General features: G+C 46.6%; 5 protein-coding genes across 7 annotated transcripts; 2 read left to right on the forward strand and 3 right to left on the reverse strand.

Moving 5' to 3' along the window:
• Nucleotides 1-107: 107 nt before the first annotated feature.
• On the reverse strand, nucleotides 108-4,658 carry LOC147191369 (excitatory amino acid transporter 1-like). Its single transcript, XM_086134401.1, has 10 exons — nucleotides 4,545-4,658; nucleotides 4,194-4,336; nucleotides 3,971-4,108; nucleotides 3,584-3,788; nucleotides 3,449-3,491; nucleotides 2,780-3,066; nucleotides 2,448-2,681; nucleotides 2,161-2,355; nucleotides 1,950-2,084; nucleotides 108-975 (listed from the first exon to the last, which is right to left on the reverse strand). The coding sequence occupies exons 2-10, from the start codon at nucleotides 4,330-4,332 to the stop codon at nucleotides 765-767; spliced, it is 1,587 nt and encodes a 528-aa protein (XP_085990527.1). The 5' UTR covers nucleotides 4,333-4,336; nucleotides 4,545-4,658; the 3' UTR covers nucleotides 108-764.
• Nucleotides 4,659-5,483: 825 nt separating this feature from the next.
• Nucleotides 5,484-9,608, forward strand: nadk2 (NAD kinase 2, mitochondrial). The gene is made up of 12 exons (XM_086134406.1): nucleotides 5,484-6,463; nucleotides 6,547-6,635; nucleotides 6,739-6,827; nucleotides 7,062-7,143; nucleotides 7,310-7,393; nucleotides 7,823-7,962; nucleotides 8,055-8,148; nucleotides 8,222-8,317; nucleotides 8,478-8,533; nucleotides 8,613-8,666; nucleotides 8,740-8,863; nucleotides 8,937-9,608. The coding sequence occupies exons 1-12, from the start codon at nucleotides 6,242-6,244 to the stop codon at nucleotides 9,073-9,075; spliced, it is 1,269 nt and encodes a 422-aa protein (XP_085990532.1). The 5' UTR covers nucleotides 5,484-6,241; the 3' UTR covers nucleotides 9,076-9,608.
• On the reverse strand, nucleotides 9,609-13,838 carry skp2 (S-phase kinase-associated protein 2, E3 ubiquitin protein ligase). 2 transcript variants are annotated; one of them, XM_086134409.1, is made up of 10 exons: nucleotides 13,728-13,838; nucleotides 12,887-13,149; nucleotides 12,359-12,470; nucleotides 12,055-12,198; nucleotides 11,761-11,895; nucleotides 11,499-11,597; nucleotides 11,122-11,249; nucleotides 10,739-10,790; nucleotides 10,375-10,482; nucleotides 9,609-10,296 (listed from the first exon to the last, which is right to left on the reverse strand). In XM_086134409.1, exons 2-10 carry the CDS (start codon nucleotides 13,104-13,106, stop codon nucleotides 10,089-10,091), a joined length of 1,206 nt encoding a protein of 401 aa, XP_085990535.1. In that variant the 5' UTR covers nucleotides 13,107-13,149; nucleotides 13,728-13,838; the 3' UTR covers nucleotides 9,609-10,088. The 2 variants fall into 2 exon arrangements, with proteins under 2 accessions (XP_085990535.1, XP_085990534.1); XM_086134408.1 differs by having other exon boundaries at nucleotides 13,711-13,838.
• Nucleotides 13,839-14,337: 499 nt separating this feature from the next.
• Nucleotides 14,338-20,119, reverse strand: fpgs (folylpolyglutamate synthase). Its single transcript, XM_086135245.1, has 15 exons — nucleotides 19,955-20,119; nucleotides 18,871-18,999; nucleotides 18,675-18,728; nucleotides 18,364-18,428; nucleotides 18,091-18,205; nucleotides 17,464-17,541; nucleotides 17,213-17,274; nucleotides 16,947-17,049; nucleotides 16,746-16,823; nucleotides 16,316-16,463; nucleotides 16,146-16,229; nucleotides 15,675-15,825; nucleotides 15,521-15,596; nucleotides 15,345-15,411; nucleotides 14,338-15,169 (listed from the first exon to the last, which is right to left on the reverse strand). Exons 1-15 carry the CDS (start codon nucleotides 20,099-20,101, stop codon nucleotides 14,787-14,789), a joined length of 1,740 nt encoding a protein of 579 aa, XP_085991371.1. The 5' UTR covers nucleotides 20,102-20,119; the 3' UTR covers nucleotides 14,338-14,786.
• Nucleotides 17,011-23,720, forward strand: cdk9 (cyclin-dependent kinase 9 (CDC2-related kinase)). 2 transcript variants are annotated; one of them, XM_086135247.1, is made up of 9 exons: nucleotides 17,011-17,076; nucleotides 20,390-20,546; nucleotides 20,669-20,782; nucleotides 21,139-21,220; nucleotides 21,620-21,710; nucleotides 21,917-22,083; nucleotides 22,252-22,423; nucleotides 22,696-22,844; nucleotides 22,941-23,720. In XM_086135247.1, the coding sequence occupies exons 2-9, from the start codon at nucleotides 20,506-20,508 to the stop codon at nucleotides 23,304-23,306; spliced, it is 1,182 nt and encodes a 393-aa protein (XP_085991373.1). In that variant the 5' UTR covers nucleotides 17,011-17,076; nucleotides 20,390-20,505; the 3' UTR covers nucleotides 23,307-23,720. The 2 variants fall into 2 exon arrangements, with proteins under 2 accessions (XP_085991373.1, XP_085991372.1); XM_086135246.1 differs by lacking the exon at nucleotides 17,011-17,076 and adding an exon at nucleotides 20,005-20,107.
• Nucleotides 23,721-27,258: the final 3,538 nt, after the last annotated feature.

Below are 27,258 nucleotides of genomic sequence, written 5' to 3' on the forward strand. Positions count from 1 at the left end.
TGGGGGAAAAAACGTCCATTTCAAAAAGGACTTTACTTTGAAATCTGACCAATGGGAGAAATCCAGAGAACCAGCAGTTCGGCCACAGAAACACAACACAAAACGTAGACAATGCAAACACTTTATTTTGCGATAAAATATTAATAGTTTCCATCCAACAGTCAAAGGGATTGCCTCCCATATCGTGTTTATTTGTCTGGGTTGATTAAAAATCTCAACGTCCACACATGCATTTTGAACATAGTAATATTAAATAGCAATAGGAGACCATAGTCGATTTATAGAAAGCCTTTAAGGAAGTTACGCACAACAATATTTGAAGCGATAAGAACGATTGGTGGGGAAAAAATCAGTATAGTCTGACACTGTTCTAACCTGCAACCTACTTTTTTAAGTGTTTTTGGCTTTATTTTAAAAATACACTGCGGCACTTCATTCCAATTACCTAATTGGCCACAAAGCTATGCGTGGATGCATGCACGCCCCCACACACACGCACACGCACACAATCCTTGCATGAAGATCATATGACATTACATCAATGAGCATTCATTCATATAATAAGTATTAAAAAACAGCAGTCCTAGACTATGTAATTAAAGCAACCAGTCTGGGTTATTTTGGCTGGAAGAGGAATGTATTCAACGTGCCTTTTGTGGAACAACGTAAAAACCAATCGTGGTGTGAATTCAAAGCGAGACTTTGCAAAACAAAGCGGCATCGGTTGCACATGTTCAAAAGCTGGAGCAGCTATTGATGAAGAACTACATGCTTGATTCGTTGTGACCGCGTTTGTCATTTTCCAAGTCACTATCCTGTGAAATGAGTTTGTAAGGTTTCTTTCTCTCTCGCTCCTCCAGGACAGAATTTCCCATCTCCACATCCTTGCTGCGAAGCTCGTGCCGAGAGAGGAACTCTATGATGCCGGCTCCAATGGAATCCCCCAAAACATTGGTGGTGGTACGCAGGCGGTCACTAGCACACAAAAGAAAGAGGACGCGCAACGTCACTGGATGGTACGTTTTTCGCAATCCAAATTAAACTGCGTGAACATTTGATTTTAGTGGGGGCAATGTGGTTGAATCTTTGTGACCCGTTACTCAGTTTTAAGTCTGACTTGCAAACTTAGACCGTCCTCTGTCGTTTCAAAAGTACTCGAACGAATTGTCGCCTCCTCGACTCCCATAACCTCTACGAGCCATTTCAATCCGGCTTCAGATCCTATCGTGGCACGGCAACAGCCCTTCTTAGAGTCACCGACGACCGCCTCCTCTCCTCTGACGCCGATCTCATCCGACTTGACCTCAGTGCCGCTCTTGACCCCGTAAATGACTCCATCCTCCGCACCCGTCTTAAGTCCACTCTTAACATCACTGGCACTGCTCTCTCAGCCCTCACCGACCGCCACCAGTTCATCAGCATTAATAAATCTCAGTCCGACACAGCCCCGGTCCTCCAAGGTGTCCTCCATGGCCCGGTGCTCAGCCCCCTCTTCTTTATCCTTTACACGCTTCTCCGATTTCACGTCAAACGGAAATCCAATCCAATCCAAATCATAACAATGTTCATAAATACTGCTCGGTACTCGTCTGTTCTGCTGTGGTCTATAAAAAGGAGAGATGTTCATATTTGGACCAGCCTCGTAGAGAAGACAGGGATTTTTCCACATTGCCCCAGTTAGCCCAGCAGGGTCTTCTAATTGGAATTATTAATTTGGGAAACCTAATTATGTTTCTATGTTAAAACTCACTCCAGAAAATATTCAACGCAAAGGGAAAGATGTGGAGCAGGACTTGAGGGAGAATGAAAAAGTGTGTCACTAGGTGGTGGTGGTCGAGATGGGGATACTTTGGGCCTTTCGAGAGACAACGGTCATTCACGTCTGTCCGCGTCTGACTGCTGGCTCGGCTCTTCACGGTGCCACATTCTTGAACACCCGGGATACTCACAGAAACCAATCGACCGCAATGATCAGAGTGATGTCATCAGTCGGAAGTCCAACGGAGGTCAACACAATCACCATGGTGACCAGGCCTGCTTGCGGGATCCCAGCGGCTCCAATACTTGCTGCCGTCGCTGTAATGCTTGATCACAGGGCAGAGACTTCATCCATATGGATTTGGTCTTCTTTGCCATAGCCCCCCTTTTGGACATTCTTACCTGATGGTAATGATCTGTCCAAAGTTCATCTCAACGTTGTTGACTTGGGCAATAAAAATGGCCGCCAGGGCTTCATAGAGAGCGGTGCCGTCCATGTTGATGGTGGCACCCACCGGCAACACAAAGCGAGTGATCCGCTTGTCGATTTTGTTGTTTTCCTCCAGGCATTTGAACGTGACGGGGAGGGTGGCCGAGCTGCGAGACGACGGCGCGGAAATGAGACTTAGCGGCGACGTGGGAGACGATTACTACGATTTCCGCGATGGGCGGTCGGATTCGGGACTCACCTTGAAGAGGTGCCCAATGCGGTGACCAGAGCTTGCAAGAGCCCGGCAATGAAAATGAAAGGGTTCTGCCGAGTGATGACAAAATACAGGGTGGGAAGAATAAGAATGGCATGGATCATCAGACCAATGATGACCGTGATGGTGTACATGCCCAACTGGCCACCCATTTGCGTAAGATCGTCCATCTCCACTATTTTTCCCGCAATGAGGAACAGGATACCAATGGGAGCGTACCTGACGGCGGAAGGAGGTCAAGTTAAGAGAGGTGCGTGTGTGGTGGAGATGCATGTGGTACAGGAAGCAGAAAAAAAGCAAACGACGTGAAGTCCCACCACATGATGAGAGCAACCAGCTGCATGATGGCTTCGTTGAGGCTGTCAAAGAAATCCCTCAGGAGTTGGCCGTGCTCCTTCATGTTGCCGATGATCAGCCCGAAGCACATCGAGAAGACCACCAAGCCCAGCGCGTTGACTCCGTTCACCTGACCGGGCACGGGGATCACTTCCTCTCGGGTGAGCTCCGTGACTTCCTCGGTGCCGTTGGTTGTGTTAAAGAGGGTGTCGTTCACGATCACGCTCACGCTCACGTGAATGACTCGTTTTCCATATTTGGTTTTGAACTGGACAAAGAAATGACGAAAGCGGCAATCACTCATATCATATTTTGATCGGTCACGTTTCCAAGTAGCAAGGATGCTAACGGCGTATGGAGACTCATAACTTCAAAATGAATCTGTTTACATTGTAAAGCGTATTTCTTATTCCGGATTGGTCCATTTTTTTTTTTTGGTAGTTCTCTGCATTCTTTTCGATCATTATGCATTTGTTATGCAGTAGAATAACACTGAACGGAGAAAAAAAAAGTCTATGTTAGAAGTGACGATGCTAATATGTGAAGCGGGAGACTTTTGGTGGCTAGCAGGAGGGTGAATGTTTACACGGCTTTGAATACGGAACGAAGACGGGCCACTTTCGCGTGACGTTCTTATTCCGGTGGCTCACCTGTTGTGTGCAGGCTTGCACCAAATTTGGAGGAAACATATTTCTGAAAATGCAGTCAGTTAGAGACAGTTGAACTGGGTAGCAAGGTTTCAAGCAGCGTCCGATAGTCTACTTTGGTATTTCATTGCCAGCTACCTGATCAGATCCAAAAAGGCATCTGCTGGACTGACTTGCTCGATCATCTGTTGCTTCCCAAACTCCTCTTTCGATCCTTTTCCCGGGTGAATGATCAGGACGATGAGGATACCGATGAAGACGGCGATGAAGGTGGTGGTCATGTAGTAAATCACAGCTCTCATGCCCATTTTCCCCGAGGCCTTGCTGTCCAGTGCTGCCATTCCTAAAGCGCACCGGGGTCGACAAACAAGACGGTATTTCAGGATCTGGATGTGAAAGCTCCACATAATCCAAACAAACAAACAAACAAACAAATTTTAAAAAAGCACGACACGAAACAAAATATCATCTGTGATCCGCTGACAGATTTATGACCAAGACAGCTTTTTTTTTTTTTTTTTATACCTGTTATTAGACTGGAGACCAGTAAGGGTAGAACAAGCATCTGCAGCATTCTCATCAGTAGCTCTCCAGGGAAAGAGAAGTACTTCACCTCTCGATAGGACATCTTGTAGGGACGCAACGCAAAGCCTAAAATGATCCCTGAAAAGGCAACGGAGGTGAAGGAGCCTCCGTATCATGTGAATACCCCCCGCCCCCTCTGTTTAATTTGATGAGGCATACCCACCTGCAATCACTGCACCGACCGTGAACAGAACAAAGGCATTCTTTTTTAGGAAAGTCTGGATGTCCTCTTTGGAGATCTCCTCCACTTTCCTCTTGGCTTTCATGGTGCGGATGTGGATGCCTTCTCTGAAACGCTGCATCCTGCTGCAGTCGAGCACAAATTTACAGTCGGTGAAGTTGAGAAGTCGATTTGGATAGCGCATTTTGGGATGATTTATTTAAATCGGATTGGTACACGCACAAATCAAATACTAACAATTCACAAGCACCTCATGCAATGCACAACATGTGAGCCGGTCATTTCAAGGCAGAAGATTTGCCGTTAAGTACTTCTCAGCTAACTACGGCCTACCTTGCAGGTGTACTGAAAAAAGCCGTTGGGGTTCTTTGAGGAACAGCCTGTCAAACTGCAGAATGCAGAATATGAGGAGAGATAGATGGTGCTCTCCTACCCATACGATAATCGGGAGGAGAGAGAGGGAGCAAAAGGGACAGGGCGGGACACCAAAGAAGACAAATTGGAAAATGATCTCCCATTGGTCGCTTATCCCTCTGACACACTACCCTCTGCTTGGTGCTTTTATGTAGCCGTTTCCACCACATGAAATCAAACAGCTTTAAAGGATACACATCGCGGCACTGGGGACATGTTATAGTTTGAACCGTTTCCACCAAGAATACGCCACGCAGCAATTAGCTAAAAACAAGTAGAACTTCTTCCATCATGAGCTCACTGTATGGAAAAATAGTCCCTGACAAAGCTTTTTTTTTTCCTTTTTCAATATTCAAATTCTCTGACCACTGTCGGGTTTTCTGCAATTTACAGAGGGCTACTGACAAATTTGTCCACGTTTTTATGTAGGTACTATATGCCATATTTTCTGTATACTAAAAATGGAAAGTGCATTCATCTTGGACAATGCAGCACAGATTTTCTCATCTTAAATTCTTCTTCTACAAAAAGTACGAATAGAACAATCATGTTTCTTGCTGTTGTTTACAATTTTTGTTTGATTTCCATTGTGTCAATTTCAAAAGCGGAAGCTGAACTTGAACAAAGACCAAATTCCAAATGGCTTGCACGACACGGTGGTGTTGATGCTGTTATTTTTTAAGCAGGATGAATAATCAATATGGAATGATTCCTCTTAAGGATTCAAGAAAACAGAGCTGTAGGTTTCACTTTTGGCAGGAGTAATTTTCATACTTTTGGCACAGGCGTCATGATAGTACAATGTAATTTGTATTTTAGAATACCTAAAGTTTAATCGAATGTATTATCTGCAAAACATAGACTATAAAATACATGTTAATATTCAATACAAAATCTTTGTAACTCAAAATTTTAAGATGAACAGTAATGAACCTAAGTGTTTTTAAATTCCAATTATTTTACCTCATTGGAAACGCACCACTTGCTCAACAACTTTACTAAAACAACACACCCACCAATCTGACATCATCCTCCACGTAGCCAATAAGAGTGCGTTGACGTCATTACGTAGGAAAAATACGTGCTCGTTGGACTGCTCGAGAAGCTCCACGGTCGTATCAAGCGGTCAGGTCCACACTTTGTTTTGGAATTTTAATTTTCCCGTCGTTTATTAAAGCCATTAGTGGGAGTGTGTGTCTGTGTGTAGGACGCAGTTTCAGTACAATTTACGATAAGATTGAATCCAGTCGCTACATCAAGCATGGGACTTCTTGTTTACGATATTTTAACAACGTGCTAGCTTTGTACTGGTACCCGCAATAACATAGACAGGCACGAAAAGCACTTCGTTTATGACATGTGCACCAGTGTTACATGTTAGCGACCGGGGAACTATTAAAAGTTCTCCACAATTCATGTAAGCCTGTGGACACGTTGACCTTCCAGACTTTGCGTAGTACTCCCACTTCTTATTGAAGAGACCCTCGCCACCACAAATGGATGAACAAACTTGACGCGAGTCGTTCTGTTGGACGCTTACGAGTCGCACCGAACGGGTGCGTCGTTCAGCACACTTTGGGGGACTCGGAGTTGAGTGTTTTTGCGTTTCTTAAAGTATGGCTTGCCGTTCGGTGACGACGTTGGTGTGCTTTGGGCGTCACGTGGCGAGTCGAACTTCCCTACGCCCAAGTCACACCTCCTCGTGCTACTCTTCAACCCAACCAAACTACGGCTTCAAACCCGGCAAAGTCGCGGTGGTTACCAAGACGACTCGATACGAGTTCGAACAGCAACGTTATCGTTATGCGGGACTCTCCGAGGAGGATCTAAAGCAGCTGGTAAGACTTGAGTGTCCTTACTTGATGCTGAATGCTGATTAAAGATTTTTAAAAAAAACATGAACTTTGAATGTTTTTCGCAGCTTGCTATGAAGGGTTCCAGCTACAGCGGCCTGCTGGAAAGACACAACATCCACACAAGCAACGTGGAGCACATTGTGAAAAGCCTGCAGTAAGATGCCCCTCAAACAGATCATCGCAGCTAAACTTGGAGATGGTGTTTTTTGCCTTGCGGTTGGTGCTACTGCGTAAGGCACTTTGAAATGTGTTTGTAGGAATGAAGGAATTGAAGTGAAAGTGGTGAAAAGGGGCGAATATGATACCGAAGTAGTGCAGTGGGCAGATGCCATCATATCTGCTGGAGGTAAGTTTGTGTACGTTTCATTCAGTTCTTTTGTCTCTCTCACACACGCACACACACACACACACACTATTTGCCATCAGGAGCTTTACACGCATTCACATACACGATCTGCCACTCTATCAAACTGCAAAGTAGAGCGGGAGCATGGCGGTGGCTACCTGTTGTTGTTTTCCTTCCTAAAACTTCAAAAACTTGTCAAGTTCCATGTTCTCTAACTGCAGCTTGTTTTGTTAGGTGACGGGACAATGCTGCTTGTTGCCAGTAAGGTTTTGAGCAAGGACAAACCAGTTGTTGGAGTAAACACGGACCCGGAGAGGTACCGCACAACCCAGCAGAGTTGTACTTGGGAACAACACAATTCATTCAAATACAGTACCCCATTTCTTCTTCCGTGGCTCTGCTCCAACTAGTTGTCTTGTCATCCTCATCCCCCTCCAAAAAATAGAAATCACAAACTCTGTGTATTTTGGTCTCTAATAAAGGTCGGAGGGTCATCTGTGCTTGCCTGTAAAGTACACTCGCAAATTCCCAGAGGCGCTGGGGAAACTCTTCCGTGGTGAGTTCAGGTGCGTAAATATTCTTGTTCATCGGTGCGTCATTTATCTTGCAAGGAGCTGTTATTTTGCAATCACTGACTGTTTTCATGTTGTTGATGTTATTGAGTTAGGAGAGCGTGGTTTCGATATTTGAGGTCTCACAAATGTAAAAGCAAAAAAAAAAAAAAAAAATTGCATCATAGTGAAAGCCGCGCTTGAAATGCATCCTTTTCGCCAAAAGCCATCTTCCTCAGAATTGTTCTCGGAAGCGGGACTTTTCGAGACACGTGGCAATGTTTTCTTGACAAGAGAATGGTAAAAGGGGGGAATGTACTTTTTGATTTCCACTCAATGAAAAATGTCCTTCACGGGCCAGGCCGAGTACGCGGCATCAAAGCGTGGCTGTGTAGTCGTATCGGGGAGCGCATCCGGTTCTGAGCTTCTCAATGTCGCTTTCAGGTGGCAGTGGCGCCAAAGGCTGCGACTGCACCTTGAGGGCACCGGCGTAAATCCCACGCCGCTCGACCTGCACGAGCAGCAGCTGAGCCTGGAGCAGCACAGCCAGGCCCATCGCATCACCACCGTCGGCAACCGACAGAGTAGGTCTTCGCCCGCCTCCTTTTTGGCCCCTCGCCACACTTTGCGGGCTTTTGTTTGCTCTCAAACGTGGCTTCTCTTGTCCGGTTCCCAGAAACTGGAACGCCCAACCAAAGGTCCTCCAAGCCCAGTCTACTCCCCGTCAGGAGCCTGAATGAAATCTTCATCGGAGAGTCTCTTTCGTCCAGGTGGCGCCGACGCGGCCGCCGTCAGGTCGTCCGTCTCGGCTTGTCGCCGCTTGAACTTGCTCTCTTCCTTCAGGGCGTCCTACTATGAGATCTCGGTGGATGACGGCCCGTGGGAAAAGCAAAAGAGTTCTGGGCTCAGCATTTGTACAGGAACAGGATCCAAAGCCTGGTAAGCACACCGAGCTGTGTGTGTGGATACGCTGCAAAGGGGTTTTCGGCCGTTTGCGTGGGTTCTTTTATTTCTCCGTAAGGGGAATCGAGGCCCGATCGCTTGATTGTTGAAGACTTGTTTTTTTTTTTTTTTTTTTTTTTTCCTCCCCTGCCTCCAGGTCATATAACATCAACAAACTTGCTGAGCAAGCGGTGAACGAGATCTTAAAAATAGGTACCGCGTCTTATTAAAAAGTCTGTGAAACCAAAGCACGTGTCCGGTCGCCCGTCAGCGCGTTGCTCCTTTCTTTCAGGAAAATGTCAAACGGGCCTGGCCATTCCGCTCCACCTTGAATTCATCGAGAAAGGTCAGCTTGTCCGAACCCCTTCTTCACAGTTGGCGTTTCTCAACGCCGTCGTTTTTTTTTTTTGCGCGCTTAGTGACCGACAAGTACAACGAGTCGCTGGTGTTCAGTCCCGAGGACCGCCGCTTGTTCTTCAGCATCCGGGAGCCGATTGTGAACAGAGTGTTCTCCAGTAGCCGGCAGAGAGGCTTCGCCAGCAAGTGGGTGGCCGCCGCCGCCGCCTCCCGCGCGGACACCAAACGTTCTCTGGCTCAACTGTGCTCTCTCCCTTAGAGTGTGCGTTCGCTCTCGCTGCTGGGACGCCTGCATGGTGGTGGACGGCGGGAGCTCCTTCGAGTTCAACGACGGCGCCATCGCGACCATCGGCATGAGCGAGGACGATCGCCTCCGCACGCTTGTTCTGGATAACTGAGGCCGCAGCGCGTAAGACCGACAACGAGGCAACCGCGGGTTTCGGGGGAAATACTTTTTGTCTTTGTTCCGATTTATTCCCCCCCCCCCCGCATCTTTTTGAAACTGGAAGCACAGATTTGTTTGAAAAGATATTTTTGGGACGTATTTTTGTAGTTGTGCTAGCATCCAATAAGATTTTAAAGAAAGATGAGCGCGCTAAAGAGAATTGAACGGCGAGAGGGGCCTTTTGCTCCCGGTCAAATGTCGAGTAGGAAAAAGCAGCTTGTTTGGTGATTCTGAGATGGAGTGCCTGTTATGTTGAAGTCAGCTCGAGTGGCGCACATTTCCGCCACGCCCGATGGCAGGAATGTGCTGGCGGCACAAGCCCGCCGGCCGGTTTGGCTGTGTGCGGCTCGTGGCCCGGTACCGGCGGGGGGTTGGGGACCGCCGAGCCAAACCGTTGCGCCGCCGTACTATTTGGCGCATAAAGAAAAAAGGTCAAGCGTGAGCACATTCGACTTCCACTAATAAAATGGAAATGACGCTCGGAAAGGCTTTGGCACTCTCTTGTTTTATTTGCAGATGACAAGTTCACAAGTGAAGTCCATTTGAATAGAAAATACGAACGGCAACTGTTCATCCAAAAGGACAAGAAGGTCCAACTTGATGGTCTTGCAAAGAGCAGCTTTTGTTGGGACCTGGTTCAGTTCGGAACACACTCGGCGGCGGCGGCGTGGCCGATCGGATGCAAGTTTGGCGGATTTGTCAGAAGATATCCGACTTATACTCGAGTTCCATGTAGAAAAATATCATTTAAACACTGAATAGAATACGGGTTCGAGACCAACTCTCAGAAATATCGAAGGACCTCATCCAACATGTTATGAGCCTCTCCGCAGATTCAACGTGCCATCGAAAGCTCGCTAACAACACGAGTCGGTTTATAAATTCCCTAAGCGACCTACAAACGTTTGTTTTTGGACTTAGAACATCCTTACCGGCAATCACCTCCTGCACCGCGGAGGTCAAACGTCAAAAGGCCGACAGCTTGAAGCGCAGTCGAATTTTCCTGTTCCACACGCCGCGGCCGCCGGCCGGCGTGGGCCGGGCGACGGCCGAGAAAGGCATGCCGTTGATGGAAACGCCGGGGCTTTCCTTCCTCAAGGAGGACAAGTGGCCGTCGTTCACGAGGCCGAAGACTTCCAAGTAACGCAGCGCCGGGAAGGTCTTCCTGAGGTCACTGCAAAGCAAGAACGCAAGTCGACTGGAATGAGACGGCCCTAAAACGAGAGCGGCGCCGACGGCGGGCGGGACCCACCTGAGGGCGGCCACGTGAATGTGGTAGCAGCGGCTCAAGGACAGATGGTGCAGACGCGGCAGCCCGGAGAGCGCGGGGAGGCAGTCGGCCATCAACTGGGCGCTGTCGCTGCAATGGAGCAACACGGCGGCGGCAAAGAACTCAGGGGTCGGGCGAACAAACCAAATCCTCCTCCAGTACTCTACCGCGGCATCTGAAGGTAAACGCGATCTTACGGCAGACCGACTTTTTCGACGAGAGTTGAACACTATTTTTTTGGGCGGCTGCAGCTTGATGAAAATAGACCACTAGGCCCTTGTCATTTTTGGCGAGTAAAGGAAGCACATGCCTGTGCCGCCAAACACTTGATGCACACAAAACATACCTCAAATCTAGTGTATGAATATCAGGACATCTTGTAACCAAGACCTTCACATCTAGAAAGAGAGAGAGAGTGAGAACAGTCAGCCTGGAGGAAGCGCGGGCACGGCCGTTTGCACCTGCGGCGCCGGGAAGCGCGACCGCTTTCATACCAGAACGCAGGGGTGCCCCATACGTCCATCGAAAAAAGATTTGCGCGTTATTCACGATATATTTTTGTGTTCGTGCACGCTGCACCCGAAGAATCTTGGCGCTTTCACTTAAAAAGAAAAAAAATTCGACGCGACATCAACAGAAGAATAATAAGCAGCCTTTTCTCAGACGAGACCCGACCTTTTGATATAAACTACGGGATTCAATCGTAGTTGAAAGATGTCAAGATCTCACCATCTAGCGTGAGGCCGTCTCTGTAGCCGCTGAGGTTGAGGTGCGTAACGGTGGCGCCGACATGATTGACCACGCTCTTCACGTGATTGTTGGTGAACTGGCACCAGGATACGTTCAACTGTTCCATTCTGTAGCAAGGAGACGACAAAAGGAAAGGAAGATGAAGGTTGTCGCTCCTGATGGGAATAGGAAGCTTGGTGAAACACTTGTGATTTCTTGGCACTCCTCTAGATGGCGGCCTTAGTTGAAAGATGCAGTGGAAATTTCATTGCGCTCCCATTTATCTTTAAACCCAGAGCACCATCTCGGCGAGTTTAAAAATAAAAATAAAAATAAGTGTGTCATGAAGCTTGATTTCACATCATGAGTCGTTGGACCTGGAGCAGGATCGCAGCATGTGGGCGAGAGGATCAGCAGCAAAGTCGGAGCAGCCGCTCAGGTTGAGCTGCCGCAGATGCGCATTCTGGGCCAGACTCCTGCGAGAGAAATTCAAGCGGCGACATGTGAGTCCTCCCATTTTATAAAGAGAAATCCACGTCCGTGTTAGCAGCAGTTGCAAGGCACCTCTTCAATTTCGTGGCTGTAGCAAGCCGTGATCACAACTCCGGAGGAGGCGGCGGCGGCGAGGAGAGAACTCACCTGATAATGCTGTCGGACAGTTGCAGGCCTTCCAGACTAAGACACCGGAGAAGATTACAGCGGCAGATGATACTCTCAAGGGCGGGCGTGGTGATGATGGAACTGGAAAGGTCCATTTCAGCAATCTGCAGTGCGCTAACAACGGGACAAAACGCAATTGAGTTTGGTAGAATTCGGCACGCGGGGAAATGTGTTGATCTAAAAAAAAAAAAAAAAAAAAAAAGTTCATAACCGATTACGGCCAATTAGATAATAAACTCAGATTAGACAAGCCACATGAATGCCCGAACTCACCACATGCCCGTTAGCTGCAGGTCGTTGATGAAAGAGCGAGGACATCGCAGCCTGCGCACCCCCGTCTTCAACACCTGCCGCAGCGCCGAAGCCATCTCGGTCACCCCCTCCAGGTCCACACTATGCCACAGTGACTCATCAAACCTAGAAGGCGCATGCAGGGGACGAGCGAGACCATCAACACAAGGGGTTCTCAAATCATCCAGTCAGGTTTGGGCAATCGGAAATATCATTTTACAACATGTGTGCGGCATTAAAAAATTTTAAATATTTTTTTTTGGGGGGGGGGGCCCTCAAGACTTACGCCAAACGATGCCATCGCTTACAAGTGACGGACGCCTTGAGGAGGTCCTGCAGCGGGAGGAAGAAGAGGATCCTGAGGATCAGCTCATCTGGTAGGTGGTCCCATGAAACCTCTGCGAACACCATCAACACACCACTTGGTACGAGATATGATGAGGACAGGACAGGGTCTGCTGTTATTTTAGTTGAGGAAAACTAACAAAATGACTCGACATAAAACAGTCATTAGCGAAATAAAATAAGAATGCTTAGAAAAAGGAAAACTCAATTTTATGTTTCACAAAACTATTATTCTAGTTTTCAACTACGGTCACACCTGAAGCTTTGCGGTTGATTTTAAATGGATTTGTTTGCAGTTTTACAGCGTGACCGCTCACCGGAGAAAGGGGTTAAGATCAGGGGATGTCATTCCTCTTTGTTAAAACGAAGCGTTTAAAAAGAAAAAAAACAAACAAATCGAAACCCACCGACCCGCTGTGAAAACGCGTTTAGAAATAGCTCACTTTCAAAAAACCCAAACTCTTCTTACCCAGCACGGATTCCTTCCTCTTCCTCGATCGTCTGGAAATGACAAAAGGCTTTCCGTCGTTCTCTTTGCCCTTCCACCCCGAGTGTTGGCGTTTGGGCCCGGGTGACCACTGTTGGATGAGCTCCGTTGGGGTGCATTCCGTGTCCAGGCCCTCGGTCAGGGCGTGCTGCCACTCGCGCTTGCTGCCGCCGCCGCTGCTGCTCTTGGCCCGGGACAACATGGAGCCTTGCACATCGAAGCGAAGCAAATCCCGCAGAGGCACGCTGGGTGGAAGATAAATCAATACGCGTGTCGTTTTGCGTCCTTATTGCGGATGACAAGGTGCCGTTCAAGATCTGCGGACAATGCAACGCGAGACAACATTTCCCTGCAAGATAGCGTAGCCCGCCATATTGGGACAACATTTTGACCGCGCAAATTCTCAACCAGTCATTTAAATGACTGGGACGCGCGTGCATACAACCTTTAGGAAAAGCGACCGTAGAAACCACTCTCTCTGCAAGGCCTTCCCCGAATATAAGGTTTTTTAAACTCCGGAGAAAGGGTAGATAGCGCGGAAGGCTCCACCACCACTCAGCACGGTGGGCTGGACGGACGCAAAGGCTAAATCTTGTTCATTTTGCGATCCGGCAATTTTAAAGTGGACGTCTTACCGGATACACTTTTAGCGTTGCACAATTTGAACTTAGAAACGAGTTAAGCATGAAAGACATAGCCATTCGGAAACGGGAACATCGCCGAGGAACTTTGTTTCGTTACACGGGGGATGGAATGGCCCAAACTTCAGTTTTTAATCAATCAAGCATGAAGAAATATAACATTACCCGTCTCCTGGCATCACCTCTGTTTTAGCGTGGAAAAAGTAGACCAAAAACCCCCCGGCACCTACGACTTTACGTCCTGCAGCCCTCAACTCTGACGCGTTTAAACTCACCGCCAGCTGCAGTGCGCCTTGCACAGTGACGTCACGTACGGCGCGCCAATTTCTACATCCGGTCTCGTCCAGGTTAATCCACGCATGCGCTCTCTCCAAGTTTTGCCACTAAATACACGAATCCATATTCGAGAATAACGTCATTTGTATTTGATTTATCACACTCATATCATTGTAGGAACTATTGTGAGAGAGGAAAAAATGTTTGTCATTTTTCATACACTCGGATGTCAGCAGATGTATTCATCAATGCAGCGCTACTTACAAATGACGTTCATGCCCAACAAACATTTGAAAGTGAAAAGGGTCATTTAAAAATCGTTAACTTGAGTCTTGCGCAGGGTGCACATGTCGTGTTTATGCCACTGAATACCAATTTAAAGTAAGGACCTGCGTTCGTGTGAAATCTACACATTTTGGTCACCTGACACGAATAAACAGGACGTATAACGTCATGTATTACAATCCGATGAAAGTGGAGAGAACTCTTACGACAATCGAAATACAAGACACTGTACAGAATTTGATTTTTTTTTTTAATTTACATGGACAAATGAAATTTAAATATGGACCAAAAAAAGATGGAAGCAGCTTTCTTTCAAAGAAAAAAAAAAGTATTCCAAATATAAATTTTCTTCCAATACAGTATAGACGTTTTTATTTTATTGAAAATACAACGGGTAGCAATTGGAATGAGTGACGTACAAACAACGTCAGCTCGTTTTGCTGAATGTACTCATTATGTAAACACAATTGACTTCAAGTGGGACTTAAGACTTGAGCTCGGCCCTGTTGTGCAAAAGGTTTGATGCGAGTTGGGCCATTCTGAATGGGGGGAAACTGCCTCGCTCCAAATGACTGACACGGGGTATCGTTAGTCTCACTTTCGTTATTGTGGATCGCACTAAATGTCCATTTTAAAACTGACATTCATATTCCTGCGTTGGAATTCCAATTTGAACAGCCTCAAATGTACTTGGAGGATTCGGGGACAAGATGTTTGAGTGCCCCTCCCACCAGGTGGAGGCTTCCAGTGATCAGGACGTGGATCTCGGCTGCGTCGCACAGTGGGGCGGCCTTGGCCATGGCGCTGGCTTTCAGGGGCATGGCGTTTTTGGAAGGGTCCGACAGCGCCGCGTCCCTTCCCCGTGCGATCCATTGGAGGGCGCTGAGGATGCAGGGAAACACCAACGTGGTCTCTTTCTCCTCAGGGACCAAAGGCAGGCTGTCCTCGATTAGCAGCGGCGTGCCACTGGCTTTCCCCGTGCTCTCGTGCAGACGCCAGCTTCTCTCGTTCTCCAAGCAGCGAGTCAGCATGTGCTCCACGGACACGTTGAAGTTCTGCTGGTCTGAGAAGCAAAAGGGAAAGCTTTGCTCACCTTTATCGAGGTAAAAGTACGACACGACATGCATGAACACACACACGCATCCACACTGAGAAATTGCGGATAGCGTTTGCCATTTACAATCGTGCAAAAGAACCTTTTCGGTGAATGAAGCTAGCGGAGGACTCGGTGATCTTACCTGCATTACCCGACGTGGTGGTCTCTGTGATGTTAGGACAAAACACGGCAAAATCAAAATGGCATTGCTGAAAAAGAAGAGGAAAAAAAAGTGTCAACCCTGTGTTCTTATTCAAATTTAATGTACCCTAATACTTTTTTTTTTCTTTTTTTCAAGCAGTACATCCAGCTACGCACCGCAAGAACTTTTAGCATGGCCGCACAGTCTCTCTCCCCTGTGGCATTAAACAGCAAGATTCTTGCAACGGGTCCACTGCAACACAGATTTCAAGGTTCATCTTCTCGGCGGGCCGCCAGCGTTGACCGCCGAGACCGACGCTCGCGCGCGCACCTTGTGTTCAATTCGCGCTGGGCTGCCGTCTCTCGGAACCAACTGACGCAGGCCTGCATACTGCGCATGGTGTGAGCGCCATCCAAGAAGTACGTGATTGCGCCGCGTCGAATCGTTTGATTTCGTCCGGGCCACTCGGTGTCTGCCAGTCCTGACGCACACACGCGCGCACAGTAAGAAGTCAATCCGCCGGCGTGACCCGTTTCTCTGCAAATATCGCATGTTTTAACACAGAGACCCACGTAGGCTTATTATTCAAAGCGGCCAACGTATGTGCACATTTGTTTTTATGACTAAATGTTGCTACGGTGGCTTTCAATCGGGTGTGCGTTGCAGTCCAGAAATGACTGTGCTCGTTTCTTTTTGGGGAAAAAAAAAAACAAAATGATGAAACACAATCATCTTTTTCAAGGTCCCAAAATAGAGCATGCTACTGGCCGGCTTGACAGAGAGACTTTTCCAAAGATGTACCTTTCTTCATGACGGGCGAGGGCGTGAAGGGAGTTGCTGCAGGTATACTTGAAGTCTCAACAACGGCAGATAAAAACTTTTCATCTGTTCAAAACAAAACAAAAGCTTAGAATCCTCTGAATTTTTTTCCCCTAGGATTAAATTTCTCCCGCAAGTCTCCAAGCCTTTACCCGGTAGGCATCTCCTTTGCAACCAAGTGTGACTCAGCTGCAGGGCCAGCGAGGCGTTGGATCGCTGGTGCTGTCCCGCCAAGCCCAATTTTAAAAGTCCACAGTTGGCCTGGTAGTCCTCAAAGTCCGGACACACCCGCAGAGGGCACTGCGACGATAAGGTCAGTCATACGAAATCAATTGACACCCAGACCGGATGATTGACACCGTTTCAAACTATTCCCAGGTGTCGAAATCAAGAAAGGTATCAAGACATTCTTCGGCCAAATTTGCACAAAGGCTCAAGAATTGACTTGAAATGGTTCCATATTGAATTGGTGGGCAGGCACTCCAGAGAGCCAATTTCTATGTAAACTAGCAATTCGACATTTGTTTTCCACGATATGGTCCCCGTCCCAAAAACGGGTACGTCAAATGGACGCTTGCTTACGCTGATTTCTTTGGCCCTTTCCCTCAGCACCTCCATGGCCTCTACTGGCTGTTTGACGGTGAAAGCAGGGACTCCTGGCTACAAAAAAAAAAAAAAAAAAATTGGACAGAGAAACACAGAGGAAAAAGGGCAGGGGAGTTAGAGCAAAAATCCCGCCGCGTGATGGGAAAACCCAATTTTTTAAAGCAATGACGTGCTGACCTTAAAGATGCCCCCTTTTTGCCAGGCAATCTTCTCGATGGTGTCTCCAAGGATCTGCGTGTGATCGATCCCCAGAGAAGAGATGCCGCATACCCACGGCCTCCTGTTGAGATGCGCAGCCAAGCAAAGGGTAAATATGAGCAAACGCTAACTGCGACTGGCGCTTACACTACATACACATCCAAACACAACGGCAAAGCCCGTCTGTCCATCGCTTTTTTTTTTCCTCCCTGGAGCTTATGATGACAGCAGAAATAGTTTCTTGCCTTATAATGTTGGTGCAGTCATACGCGCCACCGATCCCAACTTCAATCACGGCTAAATCCACCTGAACAAAAGGACCGAAACATCCCCGTCCATCAGACTGGCAGGATTCCTTCCAAATGTAGTTCCGCATATCTTGCGCGATGTCATTGGATAAGTAGAGGAACGAGTTGTTGGCTATGCGGCAGGGGAGCGATGGAATCTGGCTGGGCTCACTTCAAACTGGAAAACCTGCTGTAATCTGAATGCCCACCTTTTCCTGAAGGAAGACGTGGAAGGCCAAGATGGTGAGGAAGCGGAAGTACGCGGGCATTGTCCCATCATGGGCTTCCTAAAAAAGAAAAAATAAGAGGACATCAAATCATTTGAATAAGAACGGCTCAACGATGTCAATGACACTGTTTTAAATCTGGGCCCAGGAGATTTGTCCTTTACGCGGTCCCCTAAAAGTGGAGGAAGGCAGTGTTCAACTTGTTCCATTTCAAGTGCAAAATTCAAAAGAAATCCGTTTTTGTTTTTTTGGGGGAGCCAACAACTCCACACCTTGCCCAGCCACGCCACATGCAGCTTGGCATCCCATTTGCGAATGGGTCAATTAACATGCCAGCGAGTTTCAGGATAGCAAGCGATAGCACTTTTCGACAACAGTCACGAGAGAATTCCACGTCACTTGACGCAAGTCATGCGAAGCAATTCCGGTGTCACGTGCGGGTCATCCTCGTCGCCATGTCAAGGGCCTCATTTTGGACGAGACAACTAAACTGAATAGCATTTCACGAGCCTTAATGGTTGGCAGGTTTTCTACTTATTCGCTAACGACAGTACCATGTGAAATGAAACACTGTCAAGTCTTACACGCGCGACCTGTTGCACGACCCACCTTTGTTTCATCCAGCCGTCCATAAACCTGCCAGAAATATTTGGTAAAGAGGTCTTTTCCAATCGGCTGTCCGTTGATTCGAATCCTCTCCCTTACTTCCACCAAATGTGGTGAACTGCAACCAGAGGAAAAAAAAACATTAAAAAAAACAAACAAGCGCCGATAAGCATTCGATACGCGCTTTCCACCAAAACAAAACAAAAAAAAGAAAATCCAAATCTGCACATGCAGAACTGCGAGTCGATTGAATCATAAAACAGTGTGAACGTTTACCTGTAAAATCCTGTTCGGAAACCATAACCTCTCAAAATGTGCTCGGTGAATGCGCACGTTGACCCCTGAAACACAAAAAAGGAAATTGCATTTTGTATTAGGCAATTCCTTCTTAAATGACTTCACTTTATTCTCAGAGCACTTTAACCACAAAGTGATGTACATAAAACATGAGACGTGCACGAGTTAAATCCAAGAACGCAATCATCAATAACTCAATAAATATTTTCTAATTATAGCATACAACTCCCATGTTCCAAAAACATGCTTTGCTTTGCTTTGCTTTCATCATTCACAGCAGGTCAACTCACCTTGCCCTTTGTTCCGGTCACGTGAATGATGTTGAGGTGGTCTAGTTCCTTCACCTTTGGAAAAACAAAACACAGGATAACCTGGATAATGTAATAAGTAATGAATGGATCACAGCAAACAGCAATAGCTTTGTTTGTAATGATTATAGCCATAGAATGTGACCTTGGGACTATTTGAGCTTACTACAGTACTTACAGTGAGGCCGGCCCGTTCCAGGAATCCCCGCATGGCCTGAAGCTGCAATTCAGGTTGGCTCCGGTCTCGCCGTACTTGCTCCAGAGCACTGGCATTTGTCTGGAGCGTGTTCAGGGTACAAACGGCATCCTAAAACACAAGCGGCAAAGCCTTTACAAGCCGCTACTACTATGGAATTCATCATGCAATCACCCCAATCTTGCTGATGTAATACAGTTGTAAATACAGTATTGATTTACAGATTTAAATTGAGCTCTTATCGTTCATTGATGAGGTACCGCCTTTGTCAACAAAACAAAGGTCTTTTTTTTTTTTAAAGAACACAACTACTACTTGATTAGAAACCCAATTAAGCTGTCCACAATTACATGAAGCATTTTACATATTACAATTGAGTTACCAAGACTACATTGAGCCTCTTTATTTTGCCGCATGAAAAAAATGTATGCCTTTCATTGGATGATAAAAATGTATTTTACTTTCAGTACATTTCTAAATAATTGATATTGCAGTATTCCACACCCATATATTAATCACAATTAGGGAGCGGACCTTGACAATTATAATATTGCGATTAAATATTCAATTGAGGAAAGAGAATCGCAATTTAGTAATCACGGGGACGCGCTTGCGGTGCCAAGCAGCGTTTTAACGTTTACTGCGAGTTCACATAACAGTCTTTGGCATCACCGCGACGATTAAACAGCATCATAATAACCTCGACTCCGCCTCTTTCTATTTAACTCGGAAAGAGGATAGCAGTGTTGGGTTTGCTATCTAATTGCACTTTGACGTTTGGCTAAGGCACAATCATTCCATGTGGCAGTTGCCTTTCGGTTTGAGTCAAAAGTTCCGTCCACGCTTCGGATGACACAGACGCACGAGATCAAGACTGGACAGTCGTGAGGCTTCGCCGACGGGCTCAAATAAGGCCTATTGGGAGCGTACTCCTGTCAGCCATGATGACTACCGAGGGAAAACTTTGACGCAACTCAAAAGTTGCGGTTCAAATTTGTCTGAGAAGTTAGCCAGCGGCGAGCTAGCGAGCGGCGTGCCGCGGAAGGTTCGTACGGACAGCGCTGACCTGGTAATCCATTCCCGGAATATGAGGAGCAGTCTTCGTGCTGTAGTGTGGAACTGAAAAGCCCGCCAACCTGTACGGCCAAACTCGCTTTCTGAGCCTCGCCGCGAACACGGACGGTTTCCACACGCACGATAGGCAAACCATCATTGCATGGTGAGCTGTCAAGGGAAGTTGGAGCCAAATATGGTGTTGGGGCGTGACGTCTATCATGACGTTCCGGAAGCAAATTACTATGCAGCATGTTTGTTTATAGTCTCGATAAAGATTTTCACTCAAAAAAATATGGGAGACCTTTGAAAACAAATCTCTTTACCGATGAGGGGCGTTTTCTCTTCTAACCTGCAATAGCTGACATTCCCACGTTGCTAATGTTTGGTTTCGCTACACCGGAAGCCGCGCTGATGTGTTCCAACGAGCGACTGTTTCGCACTGCAGTCCAATTGGTGGCGGTAATGCGCATGAACGCTGGTTGCAAACCGAAGCCAAAACGAAGAAGAAAGTGCTGCACTCCTCGTACATGCTAAACAACGGACTCAATTGAGAAAGCAGTCATGCAGCGAGAAAAAAACAATAACTCCGGCGGGGCTGAAAAGTAAGATTGCATACACCAAACGCACCTAATTAATTTTTCCTACTTACCATTCTAATGTTCACTTTGGTTTGTTCAGCGTGTGTATAGTTCGCTTAATATCAAGTGCAATGTCTCCTCTGCAGGCCTGACCGGGAGGCCGCCATAATGTCCAAATACTACGATGGAGTTGAATTCCCCTTCTGTGACGAGTTCTCCAAATATGAGAAACTAGCAAAAATAGGACAAGGGACATTTGGGTGAGTAATATATGTACATACCTAAGAGAGAATCGTCGCCACGTTTCAACGTGACTTACCAAGCTAGTTGCTAACGATTTGTAAACAAAGCAACCATTGACTAAGCGTATGTCAAGAAATATTAACAGCTGGTCGGCCAACGAATAACGATGACCTCTTCTATGAGACTATTTAACAAACGTGTTGCAGCTGAGTGGGTGGTTATACTTTTGGGTGTGTGTATTTTTCTGTTGTAATATACTCTGTCGGATTTTTAATAAGAAAATCATAATAAATGTAAAGTTTAATACACCACACAATTGTTTAATGCGAGTTTACCCGTGATCAACTCGTCTAATCTAACATGTTTTTCACAGGGAGGTGTTCAAAGCAAAACACCGACAGACTGGAAAGAAAGTAGCACTGAAGAAAGTTTTAATGGAAAATGAGAAGGAAGGGGTAAGAAGTTTTCCTCAGTACTTTTTAAAGCTAGTCTGGCCCCCGCTATTTGATTTTTTTCCATACAGGGGAAAGTCCAGACAGCATTTGTTTTGGAAACGGACAGTCTGCGATTTTAGACGGCCTCAAACTTCTCAATGGCATGAATCAGCCTAATCTTCGATCAATCAATCAATTTATTGCAAGGAAACCAAGCTTAGAGACCGATCCCCAGATTCAGATTTTCTAGGATCATTGATTCACTTTCAGAGGTTTTGACCTTTCTGAGCATCTCTGCATTAATGGCGCTGCGCATCAGTTAGTTTCAATTAATTGGGCACCGTTTTTCTAGACCTGTCATTGTGTGTCCAAGTGACTAAACTTTGACTTAGGAAAATTGCTCTCTGGTTGTTGTCTCAGTTCCCAATCACTGCCCTGAGAGAGATAAAGATCCTGCAGCTGCTCAAACACGAGAATGTGGTGAATCTGATTGAGATCTGCAGAACCAAAGGTTGGTGTCAAAACAATCATTGCTATCTTTTTCAAGGTGTGACGTCAATCAACCGCTTGGCCCTTTTTTTTTTTTTTCTTTTCATGTTACATTTAATTTGACTTAAACTGACTAAGAGTGGCATGCTTTATGTAAGACCATAAATGCAATATATGTTGTGAAACTTTGATTGCTTGGATGATGTTTGTCTGCAATCATTCTTCCAGCTACCCAATATAATCGATACAAAGGCAGCATCTACCTTGTGTTTGACTTCTGCGAACACGACCTGGCCGGGCTGCTTAGCAACACGAATGTGAAGTTCACCCTGGCGGAGATCAAGAAAGTCATGCAAATGTTGCTCAATGGATTGTATTACATTCACAGAAACAAGGTAGGGAAAATTCACAGTTGGAGCACATCTTAAAGTTTTGTACAAATACGCAGGGTTGTCAAGGAAAAAAAAAAGTAAATGTTTGTTGTTAAACAGACGGGAACGACAAAGTCAACCAGTTTGCTTCTTTACCTTACTAATAGAGTACATGATGCTGTTTGTTGTCAGATCCTTCACAGAGACATGAAGGCGGCCAACGTGCTCATCACCAGAGACGGCGTCCTGAAACTGGCTGACTTCGGTTTGGCTCGAGCGTTCAGCCTGGCCAAAAACAGCCAAGGGAACCGCTACACCAACCGTGTGGTCACACTGTGGTACAGACCTCCGGAATTGCTGCTTGGTAAGAAGACAAAAGTCTGCCGAACAAGAGCGGTGTAAACATTCATCAGTAACTCATAAATCAGATGACGACAATTATGCAAACACCTCTGTGGCTTTTTCACTTCAGCTTTTCATGTTTCACGAAACAAGATGCAAGCGTGGACCGCCCGAGCAAAGTTGTGAAAAAAAAATAAAGCCAACTGTCTGACTGCTTCCACCCCCTTTCCTTTCCTCCACAAACCGCAGCCTTGACTAAGATTATCGTGAACAGTTTTGCTTTGTGTGGTCTAGGTGAGCGAGACTACGGCCCCCCAATCGACTTGTGGGGAGCAGGCTGCATCATGGCAGAGATGTGGACGAGAAGTCCCATCATGCAAGGGAACACCGAGCAGCACCAGCTCACTCTCATCAGCCAGCTTTGTGGCTCCATCACGGCTGACGTACGTCAAACAACCTCGTTACAGCTTGAAAAACAAACGGGCCGCTTGTTAGTCAAGGTAGCGCCGTTTTTCATTGATCGCCTTTGTTTTCTGAAGGTTTGGCCAGGCGTAGACAAGAAGTACGAGCTGTACCAGAAAATGGAGCTCCCCAAAGGCCAAAAGAGGAAAGTGAAAGATCGCCTCAAAGCTTACGTCAAAGACCCCTACGCCCTGGATCTGATCGACAAGCTGCTGGTCCTGGACCCGGCCCAGCGTACAGACAGCGACGACGCGCTCAACCATGACTTTTTCTGGTCCGACCCGATGCCGTCGGACCTGAAGAACATGCTTTCCACCCACAACACCTCCATGTTTGAATATCTGGCTCCTCCTCGGCGGAGAGGTCACATGCCCCAACAGCCTCCCAACCAGAACAGAAACCCTGCCACCACCAGTCAGACTGAGTTTGATCGAGTGTTTTAGACAAGAAAAAAACTTTTCTTTTTTTTTTTTTCTTTTTTTTTTTTTTTAAGCAGCACAACTTGGTGAATGTTTGATTTGAAAACAAAAGGCAAGTGGCCTCATTTTAAGGAAAACGACATGTTCCTTGATCATATCGTGTCCGGCTTTGCCGCATGATAGCTTCCTGCTTGGGATGGCCGCCTTGCAGGCAACTGCGACTGCTGTTCAGTCAATCCCAAAACCTGCACAACGTACATTTGTGCTTTGACATGAGACTTGGTTTACAGGTGAAAAGACTGATGAGAACATTCCGCTCAAAGAGTGGCCAGGTCGGACTTTGAATTATCAAACTTGAAGGACTGTGGATATAGTGGGTTTTGTTCTGTACAGAAATGTGTCTATTTTGAATCAAATCAAAACCCTGGAATACGTGTATGTTTTGAAATGTTATTTGAAAGTCACAGGAGCGTTGCATTTAGATGGTGAAATTCGGTCTTAAGATTTGTCCTCGGGTATTTTCAACTGTATGGAAGTCCACTAGGTCAGTGTTTTTCAAACCCTGTGGTGTGCCGTGGGAAATTATCCAACATGTTTGCCTGTGCGGGCTTCCCCCCCCCCCCCCCGGCAGAGTAATTGTCGTAGTACTCTTCCATGCCGGTAGAGAGCAGCAGCTGCTAGCGAATTGCCTTGTGTTTCGAGACGAGCGAAGTTTCCGGCGCCAGCCAATACGACGAAAGCTTTCATTTGGATTGACTTTTACCGGAGATGCAACGGCGCAGACTCCGGTGTGCTCGGTATGTGGTGAAAAGCAACTCTCCAACAGCACTATTGTCCCAAGTAAGCTTAAAGTCCATCTCCAAACAAAACGCCCTTCACCTCGAAACAACAACGTGGAGTATTTTAATCGCCTGTGTGAACACACAGGAGAAACAAGCAACGTGCATGAGAAAACCGCAAAGGTAAACGAGAGATCCTTGAAAGCAAGGTACCGTGTCGCTGAACTTGTGGCTAAATCCAAAAAGTGGCCGAGCAATTCAAGTCATTGTAAATGAGATGTTCTGACCCGAAGCGGCTAAAGAAATAGCCTGAATAGTGTAAAAACTAAAAACATACAAAGAAGAGGAGTTTTGTCTTTCATCGATTGCTGCCAGGATACCAGATCTGTGTTCATCCAAACCATTTATCACAGCGAGTGAGAATAAATATGAAAGATGATCAAATATGGCATTGATGTTGATTTGATTCTAATAACAATATAAAACTTACTTGTTAAAATGAAATTTTTTCTTCACATTTTCAACAAGTGATGTGCCGCGGTATTTTTTTCAAGGAAAGAAATGTGCCTTGGCACGATAAAGATTGAAAAACACTGCCCTATACTGTAGTCAGTCAGTGGGTTTTAAAGTCACTTGAATCTGACTTCTTATGTTTGCCATGAACCACCTCGGCCCTTTCTCCTCACTCTGTGTGAAGTGTCAAGCTCAAACTCGACTCGAATGATGGATTGCTCTTTTAATTCGAGCGCTCCGCCACTGTCGCATCCATAGAGAAAGAAGCTGACAGCAACGACAACAACTAACATAAATTACAGAGCGCTCCAGTGGACAGATGGGCCTCCGACAGCATCCTGCATACCAAATGGATTCCACCTCTTCCATGTCATAGGGACCGCACGATTTATCTGCATAGATAAGAGGTTGGAGCAAAGTGATGCTGTCAGCTCTGCCAGGTTGTGCCACGGGATTTTCAACTTTGAAACGAGTCCAAATGGCTTGTGGTGTTTTTTTGTATTGTATTTTTTTTTTTTTTTTTGGAGATACACTTGGCTTTGCTTGGGGCACATGCTAATTTGGGCCACATAAACGCTGTTGGCTGACTGACAGGTTTGGTCACAGAGGGCAATCTGAGAGTCGATATATTCCTCACTTCTAGTTGACTAGTTGAAACCGACGCATAAAACAAAAGAGAATTTTAATGCAAACCCTACAGACGGACTCGTGAAAATTAGCATGGATGTTGAAATGGTTCTAAACCTTCAAGTCGTTGCTGCTCCTCACACATGGAGCAGCAACGCTTACAAAGAGCATACAACAATACTTAACAGTTACTCTTTCCGCTCTGTTCGAAGTGACAATTACCGGAGCTCAGTTGGCGGCCTTCTCCGCCTCTTCTTATTGCCGTTAATTGCGCCGCATCTCCTCCAGTCGAGCTCAGCGCTTCCTGACATGTTGCCTCACCGAATGGTACCACAAGCCATCTTAATTCAGACTTTACCGTACACTGTGAAAACCAACAAAAATGATTGCTTACAATTTGCATTGGGGGGCGGGGTGGGGGGTATTGAATATAGCGGCCGTGCATTGTATTGTCAGGCTACTTTGTTCTTGACAAGTTACTTTTTTGGGAGCCTTGGAGGCCAAGCCAGTCAGGTGGGAAATATTGTTGTTGTTTTTTTCTTTCTTGCCGGGCGCATCACTCCATCATTCTTCGCTCCCTTTCGTTTCTCGGTTCGCTCCTTGGCCAACCCTCTCAGTCAGCCAACGGCGTTTATACGCGGCCGATGGCAACCGGCGTGCGGGGCAGCGCGCGCGAAAGGGGTCCTGTCACTCAACTGGAGGCAAGCATATGTGTGCCTGCGTGAGCTCCGCGCCAGCAGCGGGCCGCCTCTGCCAGAAGACATTAGGGAAGCAGCAGGGTGTCATTAAGGCGGCGCGATGATTGATTAACCGTATCGTGGGCATGAGACCTACCAGTCTCGGTTTCTGCCTCTTTTCCTTCACGCCGCGCGCGCACACACGCGCAAAGTCATAGCGGTGGGCTGATGCGGAGCTGGAGGAGACAGAGAGAGAGCCCCCTGCAGATACAAGGGTGTAATTGCATTAGGTGCCCAGTGGGGAGAAGATGAGCTTGGCTTGCTCTGAAATGAACACAGTCGGGGGCGGGGGGGCACGTTAAGTCATTAGGAGGAATCGGGCCCTTTGCTTCGCTCCCGAGGCACTTTTTACACGCCGCTTTAACTGCGGCGACTCAAAGAGCTGTGCTGAGATCATTGCAGCTCTCGCTTGATCATCCGAATACGCGAAAGGTCTTTCCAGGGAGGGCGAAATTCTGACTTTCGTGTTACACTATGAAGACTTTCGACCTTGATGACTGAACAATGATTAGAATCGAAGAGACAATGCCGTTTGCTCGGATGCAAGCCCGTGCGGGGTGTTTGGGATTTGACAGGAAGTGGTTGAAATTACAAATGTAGTCAGGCAACTAAACCTGTAAGCGAGAAGTTCACACGATTGGTTCTGTGAGAAGAGGCTCAGAAAGATGCCGGTCAAGTCAGATTTGATCTTTTTTTTTTTTTTTTTTTTTTTGGTGCAATTCTATTTTACAGGAGAAACATCGAATGATCGAAGAAAGCCATGACAACAACGTTTGAATCCCAATCTACTCATATTGTGCAATTAATTTGTTTCGTCATCACTTGAGGGCACTAGAACTAAAGGAAGCGGAGGGTTGAGACTTTTTGGGGGAAGATGGCTGCCACTTGCAACGTCGCTCCAATTCACTCTCCGGGTCCAAGATATCTGCGGTTTCAAGTACATCTGCATCTGCACATTGCTATTATTTTATGAAGAGATTGATTCGTAATTCTCAACTCAACATCATCAGATTCATCAATGTATTTTCCCCCGTTTCAAATCCAGATACATTGACTTTGATGGCAGTTATGGAAATCAGCGTGAGTCTAAAATTCCCAATTCCCCTTCCATTTTAACCCCCACCTTGTCTGTCTCCTGGAGTCATGCCGAGCGTCGGAGAGATGACTGATGAAATCATCCGAGAGGGAGTTAGCAGTGGGACCACTCCGGCTAATGTTTTGTTTGGTATTAACATGCGCGAGGCGTTTGAACTCCCACTGACTTGGATGCAGAAACATTTGCAATAAGGTTCATCAATCAAAGGGCACGCACCCAGGGGC

Source organism: Hippocampus guttulatus, chromosome 17 (genome assembly GCF_054856545.1).
Source record: "Hippocampus guttulatus isolate MCC_2025c chromosome 17, RoL_Hgut_1.0, whole genome shotgun sequence".
NCBI classification, from domain to species: domain Eukaryota; kingdom Metazoa; phylum Chordata; class Actinopteri; order Syngnathiformes; family Syngnathidae; genus Hippocampus; species Hippocampus guttulatus.